The 18,632-nt window shown below is 39.5% G+C and overlaps 1 protein-coding gene and 1 non-coding gene across 4 annotated transcripts in view; one reads left to right on the forward strand and one right to left on the reverse strand.

Annotated features, from left to right (window-relative positions):
- The window catches only part of ABHD3 (abhydrolase domain containing 3, phospholipase), a 65,271-nt gene extending 47,457 nt beyond the window's left edge, over positions 1–17,814 (forward strand). For 2 of the 3 annotated variants that reach the window (XM_078060523.1, XM_078060522.1), the window contains 5 exons: positions 5,386–5,498; positions 10,827–11,000; positions 13,076–13,124; positions 13,204–13,369; positions 16,952–17,814. In XM_078060523.1, the coding sequence (XP_077916649.1) occupies positions 5,386–5,498; positions 10,827–11,000; positions 13,076–13,124; positions 13,204–13,369; positions 16,952–17,130 (681 nt within the window). In that variant the 3' untranslated portion in view covers positions 17,131–17,814. The remainder of the gene's footprint in view (positions 1–5,385; positions 5,499–10,826; positions 11,001–13,075; positions 13,125–13,203; positions 13,370–16,951) is intronic. The other variant, XM_078060521.1, reaches the window with a different exon arrangement.
- Positions 471–622, reverse strand: LOC118527457 (small nucleolar RNA SNORA62/SNORA6 family). Its single transcript, XR_004913124.1, has one exon. It is a non-coding gene; the product is annotated as a small nucleolar RNA SNORA62/SNORA6 family (small nucleolar RNA).
- Positions 17,815–18,632: the final 818 nt, after the last annotated feature.

Genomic DNA, 18,632 nt, shown 5'->3' on the forward strand with positions numbered 1-18,632 from the left:
TGAGACATTTGGTCATTTTACCTGTCTATCAACGACTAGATAAAATGATTATTCATTAAAGTGCCAGTTTGATTTATGTGTGCCTCCTGTTGTTTTCTCTGACTTCCTATTTAACGACATCATCTCCTAAAAATAAGATCAGTTTTCCTAACGAGTTGGGCAGATCACTAGGTACTAGACCGGGGGTGGGTGAAATGAAAACAAAACAGCAGCTACAACAAAAACATGCTGCAGAGATCAGCGGAGAAGCATGATTCGTACTCATGAAAGGATTGCTTCTTCTGGGCACCTAGGTGCACACAAGAATCACAGAGTTCCTTTGAGCAGCATCTTATCCAATATTTCAGTACAGATCTTTAAATACTTGAGAGAGGAAGGCTGTAAAATGAAATATTCTAAGCTCCTGATGATTATCAGACATTACAATAAAATAAAAGTGAAATTGAAATTATTATTATTATTATTATTTTACTTGTAGCAAAAATACTATCAAACTCCCCTCATGGAGCCAGAGACCCTTGTGGTGTTAGCGAAAGACTTGCCCCTCGTGTAGCACACCACCTACACTTGTAAGTTCATCGGCCAGCTGGAATTGAAATGATTTTATAAAAAGACATGGAAGTGTCTTTTTCAGTTTTCATATTGCTGGATGGAAAACTAAAATACTAGCGGGCCCAGTTCAGTACTGGATGCGAGACCACTCCAGCACTGAGAGAAGGGTCCTGGATTGTGGCTTATACCGCAGATTAGCAAATTCATCTCCTTCCAGAAGAGCTAGGGAGAGTCAGGCTACCTGATTAACAGGGTGCATTTTAATTTGTTTCTAGACCAAAGACAAACAAACAAACAAACAAAAAACCACCACCTTTTAAATGAAATTTACATTTTAAAACAAATGACCTCTAAACCAGGACAGGAAAATTCTCTTTCAGGTTAGGGAGAACTCAGTTTGTCTACTTTTTGGAAGTGGATTAAGAAGGATAGATTATATGTAGTCCACAGATGAATATAAAATATATGCTTTACTCTTTTCCCATCTGTTATGTGTGAATAATTAGAATTAATTTTACTTCATTATTCTCTTCAGTGATATTTTTGAACGAACCTCTAAAAGCCATTAAACAAATTACTATTGTTTCTCTCAGATCATAGCTGCAGCTGAACAATTTGAACAATCTTGGTTTGTAATCATTTTCAAATTATTCTAACTTATAAAATATTTATGCCCAAACACCTGCTGGAAGATTATCTGTCCTTTAGATTTTCTTCATTTTTCCAGAATACCTTTCCCATCCTCGTCTCACTGTAAAAGAGTTTTTACCACACAGCTGAATGCTGCAAGGTCTCCCTTAATCCCTTTTCTCATTAGATATGGCTTACTCTACTTCTGTTCTGGAAGCATGGAAAAAGACAGGAATTACTGCAATAGGATTAGTTGCTGGTTGCATTAGTAGCCCTAGCAACTGAGAATTAACTAACATTTTGTCTAAAAAGCTGCTAGTTATATTTTTAGACCTGAAGAAAATTTCTGCCAGGCCTACGAATTCAGTGTATGGCTCCCATTAGTGTCTTTGCTGTGTATCCTGGATGAAGACCCTTCTTTAGTGATCTCAAGTCCTGTGAAGAAAGAAGGCATATGATGTTTCCTGTTGGAACCATTAAGTAGCAAGAGGTCATGTGATATAACCACATAGTTTTGCATATCAGAAGTTATTAATCAGGCCTTCTCATTTTTCAGTCCTGTGTATTTCAGTTCAATTCAACAAGTATTTACTGACTGTCAGAGATAGAAGTAAGATAGTAGTAGATAGACAGGTAGTAGATAATGTGGGCCAGGAGCAGACTTGCTGGGACAATTAGGGGTAGAATGGGAAAGGTTGTGATGTCATGAAGACCAGGGGCCAAGTCTTGGCCGTTTACCTGATATTTATGCAAGGCATGATTTCAACAGGCAGAGTTGATGGTGAAGGACACTTGGCAGATGAAGTGTCCACACAGGTAGCAAGGATATTATGAGGCCAGCACACAAGACAATAGTGGTGTCTCATTGACGTGACTCTGTACCTATGGAGAAATGGTAAAATCCAGAGCTGGAAAGGTTGCTTGACATACTGTGGAGGGCCCTGAACACTTGGCAGAAGAATGTGTCCTTAATTCAGTCAGCAGTGGGAAGCTAATGAAGAGTTTTAAGCAAAAACACTGTCATGATTAGAGCTAGAAATGTTCTTTAGGAGGATTAATCAGCCAGTGAGTGGGAGATACGAGCAGGGGTGGTTACGAGCAAAGGCTGGGAGTTAACTAGTTAAGTCGTTACTACAGCCGTCCGAGTGAGAGGTGGAAAGGCCTGGTAGCAGAGACAGTCGGTGCCATAGACTTGTCACATCTTTACCCTTGGGGCACTTACCATTCCCATGCACGCGTACCTGATGACTTTCACCTGCAAACGCTCACATCTCTTTGACGGGGGCCTCTCTAGCCACGGGAGCCTGCTGGACCTGTGCTCAGGGCCAACCAGGAGTGCCAGCGAGTAAACATCCTCCAGGAGCAGCCTTCAACCAGTGGCTGAAGAGGACTGGTGGAACCCAGCTGTCTCGCCACTCATTTGGGATAATTTTGAGCCATACTCACATGGTGTCCCAAAGTGCCTCAAGAGGATTGGGTCCCCCGTCGCCCATAGCCACAAACTGCCTTGGTCCCATAGTCTTTATTGACTTCCTACCCTCCCTGACTCAGTTCACCATTCCCCAACTGGTGCTTCCTGGTCTCACCTTCCAAATGAACTGCTTGCACTCGCATCCTGTCTGTCTCAGGGGCTCTTCCAGGAGAATCTAACATACCAGGCCTTTACTAGAGTGGAAAGAAGGGATTTCCGGTGTTTCCCGAAAAGACACTGAGGAAGAAGCTACAGGACTTGGCAATTCATTGGCTATGAGATTAAGGGAAAGGGAGAAGGCAATATCACCTACAGTTTTAACTAGGAAAATATAGGTGTCATTTATTTTTTAAAAAATGGGAAGTTAGGAGGAGCATTATAGTGTTCATAAAGAGAAGAGTTTACTTTGGGGCATTTTAAGTTCAAAGTAGTGACAGAACACAGTAGTGAAGCTGCCTGCTAGAACTTGGAAGTTTGGATCTGGAGCTCTAGATCAGGTGAGAGGGTGGAGAGTTGGTTTGGTCGTTGCCTAGCGGTGGTCTGATGAAGCCAGGAAGGTAGGTAAGACCCTCAGGAATCAAGTATTAACCAGAGAAGCAGAGGCAGGCCTAAGACAAGACTTTTGGGAATGAGTATTCACACCGGGGTTGTGGGGAGAATGACAGGAAGCAGGCGGGAAGTGGAAAGCCAGCAGCAGGAGGAGAATGGGGTAGCGCCATCACAGAAGCCAAGGGGGTAGCTGGCGGGAGGCAGGACCATGCCAGCAAGGCTCTGGATTGGCTGAATTTCAGAGTTCTGGCGACTTTGATCCATGCTAGTATTGTCAGATTTGATATTAATGTAACCCATCTGGAGAAAAACATTTACAGACAAAATCAGTTCCTGTATCTGAGGGTACCAGATGCTGACTTATTAACTGAATCCGTCATGGTATCCCAGTGCTTTACAAGAAGTCGTGTACTTACTACAAACAGCTGATCCAGGCTCTGCTGCTTTGTGACCTTTGGCAAATTACTCAACCTTGCTGACCTCAATTTCCTCACGTGTAAATAAGGAACCAGGTCCTTCCTGGCACTAAGATTCTCTGATCTTAATCATTTTCCACAGGCCATTTTTCTCATACCCTGACTTCTGTGTTTATATTGGTGTGTACCCATGTGTGTGCATGCATTCACTTCAAGCCTGCGTGACGAGAGTACATGTGGTGACTGTCAGAAATGTTAAAGCCGTGCAGTGTGAATAGACTCACATGTAATAAAAATACCATGTAAGGATTTCTTCACCTGAATTCTTGTGACAAATTGTGCAGTCTCTATGAATGAGCATGGTACTAGATAGTATTCCATTTAGATTTTACATTGAATTTGTGCCCTTCAAATGCACTTAATCACAAAGGATTTTTTTAAAAGTATCTCAGCTTAGTCTCGTATTAGCTGGTAAGGTGTGCCAGGAGTCTTTTAACGTCTCTAAATTCAGTTTCCTATATAAAATAGATATAATAATGGGATCTTCCTCAGGGTTTTGTAGACACAAACTTAATTATTTAATAACTTAGCCACTGTAAATCTTATCAGGTTAACATTTGTCTTTTGCAGAGTTTCATATTTGCAGACCTCAAAAAGATGATATTGGCAGTGGGTAGTGTTTTAGGCTTGAGTTTAATTGGAAGGATCGTTAAAAACTGTGGATGTCTCAGGCTTCACGTTAGCGATTGAATGGTGGGTGAACATGACCTTACTATTGAGATCATGGTTTATTGGAATAGTAAAGTCAAGATGGTCCAGGTCCCTGTTTTTATTAGAGCAGTGTTAACCAGATTCCTCTCCGTGTTATTCAGTTTCTGGTTATTTTATCTCACAAATGCACACTCACACATATTCATGTACACACTCTCACATTTATTCTACAGAGAGGATTGCCCTCTCCTCCCGCAGCTCAAACAAAGCATTTGTGAAGCTTTCCTGCTAGAAACAGAGCTCTTATTGATGAAGTTCACATGAAAACCATTTGTTTTAATGCGTTATGGATTGAGGCATAGTCAGCTTTACATATTTTAACATATTAAGTGTCTGTTGCAGTGTAGTGCAGCTGGGGCTCTGTGGATATATTATTGTAAAAGAACATATGTGATTAATAAATGCAACTGGAAATTGCCTTATCTAGAGGGAAAGCAGTGCCAGAAAACCACACTCCCTCCTTGGGGGACAGCACTCAGGACAAGGAAAACAGTTCCCCAGTTAGAAACCAGCCACAACTTAAAAATTTTGTGGCATCATTGTAAAGTCTCTTTTGTTTGCTTGCTTGCTTATTTTTTTTTAATAAAGAATTCCTTCAGCTTTGTCAGGCATAATTTTTTTTTGTTTTCAAAAAAAAAAAGTGTAATTCTTCACTTTTTCTTCCTAAATTGACTCTGTCCTTGTTGGGTTGGAGACACATTTGAATATGGTACTGTGTATTCTATTTCATTTAAGGTATTTGTGTTGGTCTTGCCCTACGTCTGTCAAGCCTTCCTTGCATGACCAAAGTCTTTTGGTTAGTGCCAACTCCGGAGAGTGTTGACTTGAAATGGCATATTACTGCAAGATGTGAATATGATAGCTTATTATTACTCATTGTATATGCAAAGGTTTATTTTCTTGTATTTGTCTTCTTGCTCTTTTTACATTTCTGCATTATACAAATCCTGAACCTCGTAATTTAAAATTTTGCACTTCACCTGTCTGTCCTTACAGACACCAAGGACTTACTGCTGTGCGAACACGGAAGACCTGGAGACAGTTATTCAGCACGTGAACAGTCTGTACCCTTCTGCTCCTTTCCTGGCAGCAGGGGTGTCGATGGGAGGGTAAGGTTTTTTTCCTTTCTAAAATGTCTGAGAGAGAAGTGGCCTTACTGAGTGCTTCTTTCAGGAGACTATAAGCTACAAAGACATTTTAAAAATGAATGTTGGATTATTTTTATCTGATTTTACCACATGTGGTTGAATGAAGGAAGAAGTTCATCCAGGCGAATGTTGCTATTTGCCTTGGCAACTATGGCTCTGTGGTGAAAAGGATGCAAGTATCTCCTTGGGATCCTCAGGGTTGTGGGAGCCTGAAGGCTTGTTGACGTTGATTTCCATCACTTGGGAGCTGCCATGTTGACCTTCAGCTTCCCGGATGGACTCCCAGCTGTCCCTGTAAGTGTGTCCTCCGGCACCACGCTGGAAGCTGACCTCAGAGACTGACTTTCATCACTCCAGGCATAGAAATAATCACTTCTTGCTCTCTCCGGCTGAAGAGGCCTTCAAAAATTTTTTTTTCTCCAGGTGGTGGTGTTTTTGTTTGTTTTGTTTTGTTGCTGGGCAATTGGGCCTACCCTGGAATGCTCTCCTAGAAACTCTGACATTTTATTGTTAACCCTTGCTCCAGCTGCTCTTTTAAGCATATGAATATTATTATAATTTGTGCTTCTTGCAGTTACACTGGGGCTTAGTTGGAACATCTATGCCATATTTATTCATTTCTACTAATAATCGTGTATATTTTTTATGTTCCAGTGATTATGAACTTAATAAAATACAAAATTTTAATTATCGGGAATTTCATATGCTTAGATTCCCTAAATGCTTGTTCCAAAACTGACTTTTTAAAATCAGCAAACAGGGTGCCTGGGTGGCTCAGTCGTTAAACATCTGCCTTCGGGGGGCGCCGGGGTGGCTCAGTCAGTTAAGTGCCTGCCTTCGGCTCAGGTCATGGTCCCAGAGTCCTGGGATTGAGCCCCGCATTGGGCTCCCTGCTTGGCGGGAAGCCTGCTTCTCCCTCTCCCCCTGCTTGTGTTCCCTCTCTCGCTGTGTCTCTCTCTGTCAAATAAATAAATAAAATCTTAAAAAAAAAAAAAAAGCATCTGCCTTCGGCTCAGGTCATGATCCCAGGGTCCTGGGATCGAGCCCCGCATCGGGCTCCCTGCTCCGTGGAAAGCCTGCTTCTTCCTCTCTCACTCCCCCTGCTTGTGTTCCCTCTCGCTGTCTCTCTCTCTCTGTCAAAATAAATAAATAAAATCTTTAAAAAAATAAAATAAAATCAGCAAACACATGAGGTAGAAAATGGTATTTTTTCTTAATTTTGTAATTGATCTATCTGCCATTTCAATTTTCAGAACATCTTAGGAGCATATTTACTTGAAAATGAACAGGCTTTACAAATGATAGATTCTGAAAAATAGTCTTTAACCATAGCTTTTTAGATTCTGATAAACATAAAACTAAAAAGAGAAGAATACATTTCTTACATTAGCATGGAAGGTCTGACTTGACCTACTAAAGGAAGAAATCTGAATCAGTGCAGAAAACCCAGGCAGAATCTCTGAATTGTGCTCAATGTATATCTCTTTCCTTTGCCCTATAATGTGAACTGTAGAGGACAGGGTGCCGGCTGAACTTTTTCCCTTAATCATAAAAAGTCTTGACTTTTTAAAGGCCAGACCTTACATAAACAGGCCCAGATTCTCTATTCAGAAGCTCCTGGGAGATGCCTATTCATGTCGCTTTGAAGCCTCGGTGCCTGAAGGCAGAACTTGACCATTAGCCTTTGCAGCTGGTTGAATAATAATGTCTTGTAAATTGTTTGAAGGAAGCACCCTTTCTAGTTGCCTAGCACTGTGACATGTTCCCAAGTGGGCTTACCACTTGGGGATGTGTTTTATAGCTTGACACATTTTTTTTTTTTCTTTTGGAAATGCAACAGACAAAAGCCTAGTCTGTCGAAGATCCTAATGTCCAGGGCCCCTGTAGACTGGGGTAATCCACAAGCCTGTGATGTCTGGGACAAAGTAGGGGATTTAAGCCAGAACTGAGTCTAGCCAAGGAATCCACACCATGCTAGACCCAGTCAGGTTTCAGTCTCCCAATGAGTTGGTAAACAAGCTTTAAAGAATGTATAGAAAATTCTAAGTATATATAAAAGAGAAGAGTATAATGATCCCCCATATATACTAACCACTAACCACCTGGCTTCAATAATAATCAACCCTCTTCACACAGCTTCAGTAATTATCAACTCATGGATAATCTTGTTTATCAGTATCACCCTCCATTCCTCCCCAACTCTGATTATCTTAAATAAATCTCAGATATCATTTATAAATATTTTAGTAGGTATCTCTAAAGGTAGTCGCTCTTTAAAACACACACACACACACACATACATACACACAGTACCATTATCACACCTGAACAAAACTAACAATAATTCCTAAAATTCATCAAATATTTTGTCAGCATCACATTTCCCCAGTTGATGGTTGGTTGGTTGGTTGGTTGGTTTTACACTGTGTTTGAGTCAGGAACCAGATAAGGTCCATACATTGGGGTTGATATGCCTCTTAAGTCTCTTAACTCATGGATTCTTTTTCTGGCTCTTTTGGTGAAAAAATGGAGTCCTTTCTCTGTCAAAATAAAACATCCTCTTTTGAAAGTAACATCTTGATATTATTTTTCTCCTGAATAATAGTCAAGAAGTACTTGGTCGTGGATACTATGGTCCTTCCTACTCCTGAGAGCTTCCCTTCCAACCCTTCCAATTTGCCCATTATACCAATTTCCTGGCACTCTCTGACTTCCAGCCAAAGAATAGGACGACCAAAACTAGGACTCTAGAATGAATGCTTTGCAGGAGAGTAAACATCATTCTTTAAATGACTTAGTGAACCACAGTCCTGTATCCCAGGAGTACAGTCATTATTAAGAGTCATTTGCAGAAACACAATTTCCATTTTTTATCTAAAACCTCATCACATTCACTCTGCAAGCCACTTGGGCTGGGAAAGTGAAGGAGACAGAATTTTTACCCATTTCTCCTATTTCAGAACCTAGGCAATTGGAGAAATAAAGAATGGAAAATATAATGACTAACTGAATTTAAATTCTCATTCTTTCTCTTAGTTGGTAATGTTAAACTTAGATTTCTGACATTAGTATTAGATTAAACCCCATTCTTGTCCCTCTTACCAAAATAGAACTAGATTAAAATCAGGACAATTGATAGAACCAAAGAAAGGGGAAAATGTGTGATAATTAAGGACAAAAAACAGGAAAGAGTAGGAAGAGAAAACAAGGGACTTTGAGGGCAAGGAGCTCTGCCACAATTCAGAAAGTCTAACTCTATGCTAGGGAGCCCTTTAGAGACTTACTTTAGGGAGCAAGGGCTCAGAGGCAACCAGGATGCCCACTCAGACCGATTACTCACAAGCTCTGAACTTAAACCCAGATGTCTGTAATAATTTTGAAAGCTCCGCAGGTGATTCCAATGTGCAACCCTGTCTGAAAACCATTCCTTCATGCTCTCTCGTCTATGCCAAAGGTGGGCATAGCACAGCCTGCAGGCCAAATCTGGCAATCTGTCTGTTTTTGTTCAAGAGGTAAGAATGGTTCTTATATTTTTAAATGGTTGAAAAATAGGGGCCTGGGTGGCTCAGTCAGTTAAGCATCCAACTCCCGATTTCAGCTCAGGTCATGATCTCAGGGTTGTGAGATGGAGCCCCATGTCAGCTCTGCACTAGGAATGGAGCCTGCTTAAGATTCTCTCTCCCTCTCCCTCTGCCCCTTCCCCTGGCTCACATGCACACTCTCTCTCTCTCCCTATATAAATAAAGTTTGTAAAAAAATAAATAAATGAGGCATCTGGGTGGCTCAGTAGGTTAGGCGTCTGCCTTAGGCTCAGATCATGGTCCCAGGGTCCTAGGATCGAGCCCTGCAAAGGACTCCCTGCACAGTGGGGAGTCTGCTTCTCCCTCTCCCTCTGCCTCTCCCCCAGCTTGTGTGCTCTCTCTCTTTCTCTCTTTCTCATGCTCTCTCTCAAATAAATAAAATCTTTTAAAAAATTAAAATTAAATGGTTGGAAAAAATCAAAAGAAGAATAGCTTGTATCATGTGAAAATTACATGAAATTTAAATTTTATCCATATAGGGCACCTGGGTGGCTCAGTTGGTTAAGCGACTGCCTTCGACTCAGGTCAGGATCCCGGAGTCCTGGGATCGAGTCCCACATCGGGCTCCCAGCTTAACAGGGAGGCTGCTTCTCTCTCTGACCCTCTCCCCTCTCATGCTGTTTCTCTCTCTCTCTCTCTCAAATAAATAAATAAATAAAATCTTTAAAAAAATAAACAAATAAATAAATAAATAAATTTCATCCGTATGTAATGTTCTGTTGGAATACAGCCATCTCCATTCATTTATGTATTATCAATAGCTACTTTTGCACTACAATCATAGAGTTGGGTAGTTATGACAGATATTATACGGCCAGCAAGGCCCAAAATATTTACTCTGTGGCCTATTATAGGAAAGTTTGCCTGAAACACTCCTCAAATACTAAAACATTCACCTAGAAGCTGGGGCCCAAGGATTTGCATATTTTTAATAAACCCCAATATCATTTTTTTTTAAAGATTTTATTTATTTATTTGACAGAGAGAGAGTTAGCGAGAGCAGGAACACAAGCAGGGGGAGCAGGAGAAGGAGAAGCAGGCTTCCCGCCAAGCAGGGAGCCCGATGCGGAGCTCGATCCCAGGACCCTGGGATCATGACCTGAGCCGAAGGCAGACGCTTAACGGCTGAGCCACCCAGGCGCCCCACCCCCAATATCATTTTTAAAAATGAAAGAAAAGAAAAGGAAAGGAAAGGAAAGAAAAGCAAGGCAAGGAAGGGAGGGAGGGGAAAAACCCCACTTTTACAGGGGATTTCTCTTATATTTCTCTTCATAGAAGGATATACATGTAAGTAATAACTGTATGCCTTATCCCATTCACAATATAGTCTACTGCAAGATAAATAATTATATGAATGTAAAGAATGAAAATACTTGCATGCTTTTCCAAGATGAAGGCCTTAAACATGGGTTTATGTTTTTCTTCTCCATAGTTAATGTAAAATCCGTAGTTAGAAATGAGATGTCTTGGGGCACCTGGGTGGCTCAGTAGGTTAAGCGTCTGCCTTTGGCTCAGGTCATGATCTCAGGGTCCTGGGATTGAGTCCTGCATCAGGCTCCCTGCTCAGTGGGGATCCTGTTTCTCCCTTTCCCTCTGCCCCTCTGCTCCTGCTCTCTCTATCTCAAATAAAAAAATAAAATCTTAAAAGAAATGAGATGTCTTGAGATAACAAATTCATCACTAAGTTTCCTGTTCCTCCCCATTTTAGAATGCTGCTTTTGAATTACCTGGGCAAAATTGGGCCAAAAACTCCTTTGAAGGCAGCTGCAACTTTTTCAGTTGGTTGGAATACTTTTGCTTGCTCTGAGTCATTGGAGAAACCACTCAACTGGCTGCTTTTTAATTACTACTTGACAACTTGCCTCCAGTCTTCCGTTAATAAGTGAGTCATCTTTAAAGCCTGATGTCTCCAAACTTTTGGATTACATTCCCCAACAGAAAAAAAGTTGTAAAGTACAATACTGCTAATATTTGTATATTTATGTTTACATTATATGCATTTGCTACTGTACCCAAATATTCTTTGTTATAAGTATATACAAAAGTAAAATATTTTAAGTATAAGCTAAAAATGTAGATACAAGTTGTAATGTTTTCTTTCTGTATCTCAGTGGTACAACCCCTAGGATATGTGCCCCCACTTTGAAGATCACTGTTCTGTCACTGTTCTAAATTATTCCAAAAGACTAAAAATGTTAGCATTGACTGTGTTGAATAACATGAGGGCTATTTCCCCGGATTTTCTACCTGTTGGTAATCTATTAGTACCTAATTCTTTCCTAGGTTGTAAGCAATGTATTAAGTGTTTTTAGTGCAGAATAATATAGTTTCTTAAGCATATGCTTACAAGCATAGTATGTTTTAGAAGCTTAGGAGAATGCACTTCACTTGGATATTCTCAGCCCCCACAGTTCTTAACGTTACCAGAATGCTATGTTTGCATTAGTTTTCTGGAATTGTTTGTATGTCTTCTACCATTTAAGTTGGTGTGATACCAAAGAACAGAGGTGTTTCTGTTTCTATTTTGATGACTATTACCATCATTTTTAGGTGAATTGATCAATGTAATACAAATGCTAAATAAAAATTCTAGTTAATTTGTACAGGACTTATCGAAAACCATAGATACCCTGAAAGTTGACATTAAACATTGGATTAAACTTAGCCTATTTATTAAATTACAGATGTTGATTATAAAATATTGCTTAAAATACTAAAAAGATCACTAACTGGGACGCCTGGGTGGCTCAGTTGGTTAAGCGTCTCCCTTTGGCTCAGATCATCTCGGGGTCCTGGGATCGAGTCCCACATCAGGCTCTCTGCTTGGAGTCTGCTTCTCCCTCTCACTCTCCCTCTGTGCTCTCCCTCTGTCTCAAATAAATAAATAAATAAAATAAAAGTAAAAAGATCACTAATTACTCATTGTCACTGAAATGGGGGCCAGTAGCAAGAACAGTAAAGAAAATGATTTGGGAATTAAAGTACTGGTTAGGGGCGCCTGGGTGGCTCAGGCGTTAAGCATCTGCCTTCCACTCTGGTCATGATCCCAGGGTCCTGGGATCGAGCCCCGCATCGGGCTCCCTGCTCAGCAGGAAGCCTGCTTCTCCCTCTCCCACTCCCCTTGCTTGTGTTCCTGCTCTGGCTATCTCTCTCTGTCAAATAAATAAATAAAATCTTTAAAAAAAAAAAAAAAGTACTGGTTATATAAGAAAAATGACCGCCATTTAGGGGCACCTGGCCGGCTCAGTCAGTAGAGCATGTGACTCCTGAGCTCAGGGTTGTGAGTTCAAGCCCCATGTTGGATGTAGAGCTTACTTAAAAATAAAGAAAGAAAATATTTAAAAAGAAAGAAAGAAAAATGACCACCATTTAAAATATAAGTATATAAAATGTAAATTTTAATTTTCAACATAGCAATTTAAAAATAATGTCTTCAAGTGGTTTATCCAGTTGAAAGCTTCTGGTTTACGTAAGGCCTTTTTAGCCAAATTGGTTTAATAGTAGCAGTGTTTAGGTACGTGTTGTTATGAAACAATACTTACGTTTATTATTACAAAATTAGTTCAGTGTCCTTCAATTAAGAAAAAAGTACTCTTGGGGCACCTGGGTGGCTCAGTCGGTTAAACGTCCAATTCTTGATTTCGGCTCAGGTCAGGATCTCAGGAATGGGAGATCGAGCCCCACGTCAAGCTCCGTGCTGGGTGTGGAGCCTGCTTAAGATTCTCTCTCCCTCTGCCCCTCCACCCCACTCTTCCTCTAAAAAATAAAAGTACTTTTCAAAAATGTCTTCAGGATAAATATCAGTGTACTTCTGCTGAGTCTGATTAAGTAGATATTCATCGAGTATCCCCTTTGTGCCCTGTGTCAGACTGTTCGGTTATTTCTTATGTACTTCGGGTATGATGGAGATAGCAATCACCTTAATTTTTTTGACCTTTGGAATTATTTTTGCTGCAGGCATCGGCATATGTTTGTGAAACAGATCGACATGGACCATGTCATGAAGGTAGGAGAGAACCTTTATGTAATATTTTGATTTCCTCTTCAGATTCCAAGAACAGGGATCATCTGTTTTTACGTTTCAGGCTAAATCCATCAGAGAGTTTGATAAGCGATTCACTTCGGTCATGTTTGGATACCCAACTATTGATGATTATTACACCGATGCCAGCCCAAATCGTAGACTGAAATCAGTAGGAATTCCAGTGTTGTGTCTGAATTCTGTGGATGATGTTTTCTCACCAAGTCATGGTAAAATTCACATAGTTCTACATATTTTGACATGAATTGACTGTTTTATTTTTATTTTTTTAAAGGTTTTATTTATTTATTTGAGGGAGACACAGCGAGGGAACACAAGCAGGGGGAGTGGGAGAGGGAGAAGCAGGCTTCCCGCCGAGCAGGGAGCCCGATGCGGGGCTCGATCCCAGCACCCCGGGATCATGACCTGAGCCGAAGGCAGATGCTTAACTGACTGAGCCACCCAGATGCCCCAAATTGGCTGTTTAGAAATACTGGTGGTTTTTTTTTTTTTTTAAAGAAAATACAGTAATGAGAAATTAAATGTCATATAAAATGTTTTCCACTGCAATAGAATATAGCTAGATACTAATAACTTAGTATCTAAATGTGTGAGGTCATTTTAAATGCTTTCACAGACCCTTATCTAGTTCATTGTGAGAGGCTTCGAGTGCATTATGACTCTGAATATTTTGCTTGTTCTAATTTTTTATAACCTTTTCTTCTTAATCAGATACACTGTTCTTTGGACAGATTATGTGCCTCACAAGTTCATTGTCATCACTTGCTTTTTCTTCTTCAGATTCTTAAGCAGAAGACTTTGGAATTTTTCTCCCTTTTAACCTGGAAGAGAACTTGAGACTTTATAAACATGATGTCCTTGAATATCTCAATGAGTGTAGCACATTCGGTCACATTTGAAGGGAAACAGTATTCGCTTTTCCCTGGATACTGTATAAAAGAAAATTATGCCCAAATTAACTTCCTTGCTCTCTTAATTTAAGAAATAGGGAATTTGGTAGCAAAAATATATACGCATATGTTCATACATTGAAGCAATATAAGGCAATTAGAAGTCATCATAAGAACCAGCAGACTTGACCTCTAATTCTTTTTCTAATGAAATTTCACAAAGCTTTTTTTTTTTAAGATTTTATTTATTTATTTATTTGAGAGAGAGTGCGCACCAGAAAGAGCACAAGCAGGGGGAGCAGCAGAGGGAGAGGGAGAAGCACGCTCCCCACTGAGTAGGGAGCCCGACCCCCAATGCAGGGCTTGATCTCAGGACCCTGAGATCATGACCTGAGCTGAAGGCAGACACTCAGCCTCAACCAACTGAGCCACCCAGGCGCCTCCAAAATGCTTTTTATAATTTTTTTTCTCATTCCCCCCCCCCAAATAGTTTAAAAACATTTTCCCGGAGTACTTCATTAAAAAAAAAAAAAAGGTAATCTGACTACAAACACAACATATAGGTATTGTCAACATTTCAGAAAGTCCCCAAAGTATATAAAAATAAAAATCACCTATCATTTTATTGTGTGATTTATGATTAATCACAAGTAACTTTAGATGACTGGGACTTTTTGGCCTTTCACCACAAAGCAAGAAATGAAACTGTGAACTTTAGTATTAGTTGAATTACATGGTGGTTATTTAGCCTACTTTCATTGGATTAAAGAAGTGTAGTACTTCTCCTTTTTTAATATTTCACAGACCCTTCTTTTACCAACCAAAATTTCTCAGCATGTTAACCTGCCCCACTTGGTTGAAATTTAAATTCATTGTTCTCTATTCTTTCCCAAGTCCTTAAGACAGTCTTGCCCAATGAAATAGTAGGCAGTTGTCTGCACTCTGAGAGCATAGGCAGCCGGCCCCTTTCAAGTCACTCAGCGTGGCACAGCTTTTGTTCTTCTGATAGGACTGTAACTATCAGTGTTAGAAATTCCTGAGTGTATCCAGAGTGTGAAATTGGGACTCATAATAATTCCATCAGAGGCAAATGAAGCATTCTAAATGAAAGCCTTTAATGTAAGGTGAAAAAGGAAAAGCAAAAATAAAATGTCATTTCACCTGCCCCTCCCCTTGAGCTCTCACACCTCATCCCAAGATAGAAGATACTCTTGTTTAGGTGGGGCTGGCTAAGGATGTGAGTTCAGGACCCAAGTAAGGGGCTTGGCTTGCTGGGCCTTAACTTAGGATCCTGAAGTTTATTCTTCAGGGAGCGTTGTGAAGGGGTCAAACTGAGCGCATCATCTGAACAGGCAATTTGGGCACAGCAGCATCTCTATCTTATAAGGGTCTCAGTTCTAGAGTGTGTCAGCTTCCTTTCCTTCATTAGAAGGGTATGTGGTAGGGAGATGTTACCTTTAATTAGCTCATTTACCCTTAAGATTCCGTCCAAGATATGAAAGTCTAAATACTGCAACAACCACATTACCTTAATTAAGGAGATAACATTTAGCAGTATCTGAAATTAAAACACTTCTCATGCCAGGTTGTGATTCATTATGCTCTTAAATCAAAATATTTTCACTGTAAACTCTAAGAGTGGGAGAAAAAATAAAAATAAAAGAACTTCAGTTCACATCCTTTAGAGTGAAGTTTTTACTCAGGATAGGTTTTGTAGAGTATAGGAAAAGATTGTCATTACTACAGAGTTATTTAAATATAGCAGCTGTATTTTCAAAATAAAATTTTTCTTTCTCCTGACTATAAATAGAAAGTCAGACAATGAAGGAGCACCTGGGTGGCTCAGTGGGTTAAGCATCTGCCTTCAGCTCAGGTCATGATCTCAGGGTCCTGGGATCGAGCCCCACATTGGGCTCCCTGCTCAGCGGGGAGTCTGCTTCTCCCTCTCTCTCTGCCACTCCCCCTACTTGTGCTCTCTCTCGCTCTCTCTGTCAAATAAATGAATAAAAATCTTTTAAAAAAAATTTCAGATCACAAACTCAAAAAAAAAAAAAGTCAGACAAGGAAGAAAAAGAAAAAATAATCACCAGTGTTTAACCACCCAAATGTAAACACTGTTACCACTTGAGAGTATTTCATTCCACTCTTTTTTGCTATCTATATATGTTGTTACTATATAAATTATTGTATAATTTTGAGTCCTTAATATGGCCAACAATTGGCCCCTCAGGAATCTAACATCATATAAAATTAACCAAAGTCAGGGACGCCTGGGTGGCTCAGTTGTTAAGCGTCTGCCTTCGGCTCAGGTCATGATCTCAGGGTCCTGGGATCGAGTCCCACATCGGGCTCCTTGCTCAGTGAGGAGCCTGCTTCTCCCTCTCCCTCTGCTGCTCCCCCTGCTTGTGCTCTCTCTCTCTCTGACAAATAAATAAATAAAAATCTTTAAAAAAATTAACCAAAGTCATACATAATGAATTTATAATTCTCACAAAGGTGATAAGATTAGTTGTTGTTGTTGTTTTCCTGGTGTAATACATAAGTGGGGATCTTATAGCATAATATAAGTATTCACCATTCCTTGAATTACCTTACTTTATTTTCTCAAAACAAGACTGGGCCTTTTTATACTTTTATGTTATGAGTAAACACTTGGATTGATTCTTCCAAAAATGGTGGTTCAGTACATAACTGAATATAAATGGTTGATATGAATTAGACTTATTCCATTAGCCATACTTACTACAAATATTTATTTATGTAATGGTGTTTCAGTTTATAATGATTGGAAACAATAAAAGCATGTACTTTTCCTAATAGAAACCGGTAATAATTATGTATTTTTCTTTCTCCTTTCCTTCTCTTACTTCCCCTCTTCCCTCATCTTTTTTTCCCCCCAAGCTATTCCAGTTGAAACTGCCAGGCAAAACCCTAATGTTGCTTTGGTCCTTACTTCTTATGGAGGCCATATTGGTTTTCTGGAGGGAATCTGGCCAAGGCAGTCCACTTACATGGATCGAGTCTTCAAGCAGTTTGTGCAGGCCATGGTTGAGCATGGACATGAACTCTCAAGCATGTAGCTCTTTAGGTGCATTTTGTCTGAACCACCATATAAAGGCAGCTCAGCTTAGTGCACAAATCTTAACTACTGTATATAAAGCAGATACGCCAGCAGGTGGTGAAGAGGTCCAGAATGACATGCAAAAACTACTTTTTTGGGGAAACAAAACAACTTTGTAGCAAGAAATGAAATATAGATTTAAATTGTAACTTATGTAGATTTTATTTTTACTATGCCTTACCAAGTATGACCTTAAATAAAGTAGTCAAACATGGAATTGCACTTAACCAAAACTATTGTGTAAAAAAGATTTTAATTCCTCAGGGTTTTAATTTAGGCTGGTATTTTTTTAGATTACTCATTTTAGGTGACTTAATGGTACTTTAATAACTGTTAAGAGACTTTGGTTATTTGAATGTAAGTTATAAGTTGGCACATTCCTAAGGGTATTTATACCTAATGATGATAATGTGAAAACTGAAATAAGATAAAATACAATGCGCTAAATCTTTTATGTATTCTAACTTTAAAAGGCAAATGCGACAATGTTAGACTGAGGTCTATACATGCTCTTTTATTCTGATAATAATAAATTAAGGCTGATTTATGTTTTATAATGATTATAGTTTACATGCTTATTTTTAAAATAGTGTATGTGCATACATATATATCAATATATTAAAATAAATTCTATCATTTTAAATTGTTTCTTTGTCTTTATAAAAAAGTAATCTCTAGAAATTAATTTATGCTAATTTCATGAATGCATTAGTAAAAAATGTTAAAATGTTTTGTTTCACTGTTCCCAGAAAATAGGGTTCACATCATTTGTACCAATTAAACATACTTTCAGCTTCAGGAAACCTGTCTAAGAGTGACTTAGGAATTATGATATTTAATTATTTTGCATAATAAAAAATCTCCAGGCAGGTCAGGATGGGGGTAGGGGTTTCCAGTGTCATCAAAGACTCAGGCTTTTCCTGTTTCCATTCCACTTAGCAGGGTGGCTAGTTATCTCCTAGACACAGGTTGTCTGGGGCGTTTGTGTTCAGAGAAGGAAAAGGGGGAAAGAGTGAGGCCAGACATATCTGATAGAAGACTTGCACTTATCTATCCATTGGCTGGAACTGTGTCACATGGCCACTGTGGTTGAGAAGGAGGCTGGGAAATCAAGCATGTCAACTTTTCCAGGTGTTGTGTGGGCAAGCAAGGGAAAGGGGATTGGCAATGATTGTTGGGCTAGCCAGCCCAGAGTGGTAGCTTCCATACCATTCAACCTCTTACCCCCCCCTTTTTTTTTTTACTATTTCCACCTATTTATAAAATATGTATATTTTTGCCCAGGTATCACATTAAGAGAACCATGTACAAAAAAGCATATTAATACAAAATTGTTTACCAAAAATGCCACTTTTTGGAGAGTTCCTAATAATGTACTTGTAGACTTCCTTATAACTGTGTCTAGGATGATAGCACCGATAACATCAGAGCTTTCTTTGTGCAGCATATATTCTAATTCAA

This window comes from Halichoerus grypus, chromosome 13 (assembly GCF_964656455.1).
Source record: "Halichoerus grypus chromosome 13, mHalGry1.hap1.1, whole genome shotgun sequence".
NCBI classification, from domain to species: Eukaryota; Metazoa; Chordata; class Mammalia; order Carnivora; family Phocidae; genus Halichoerus; species Halichoerus grypus.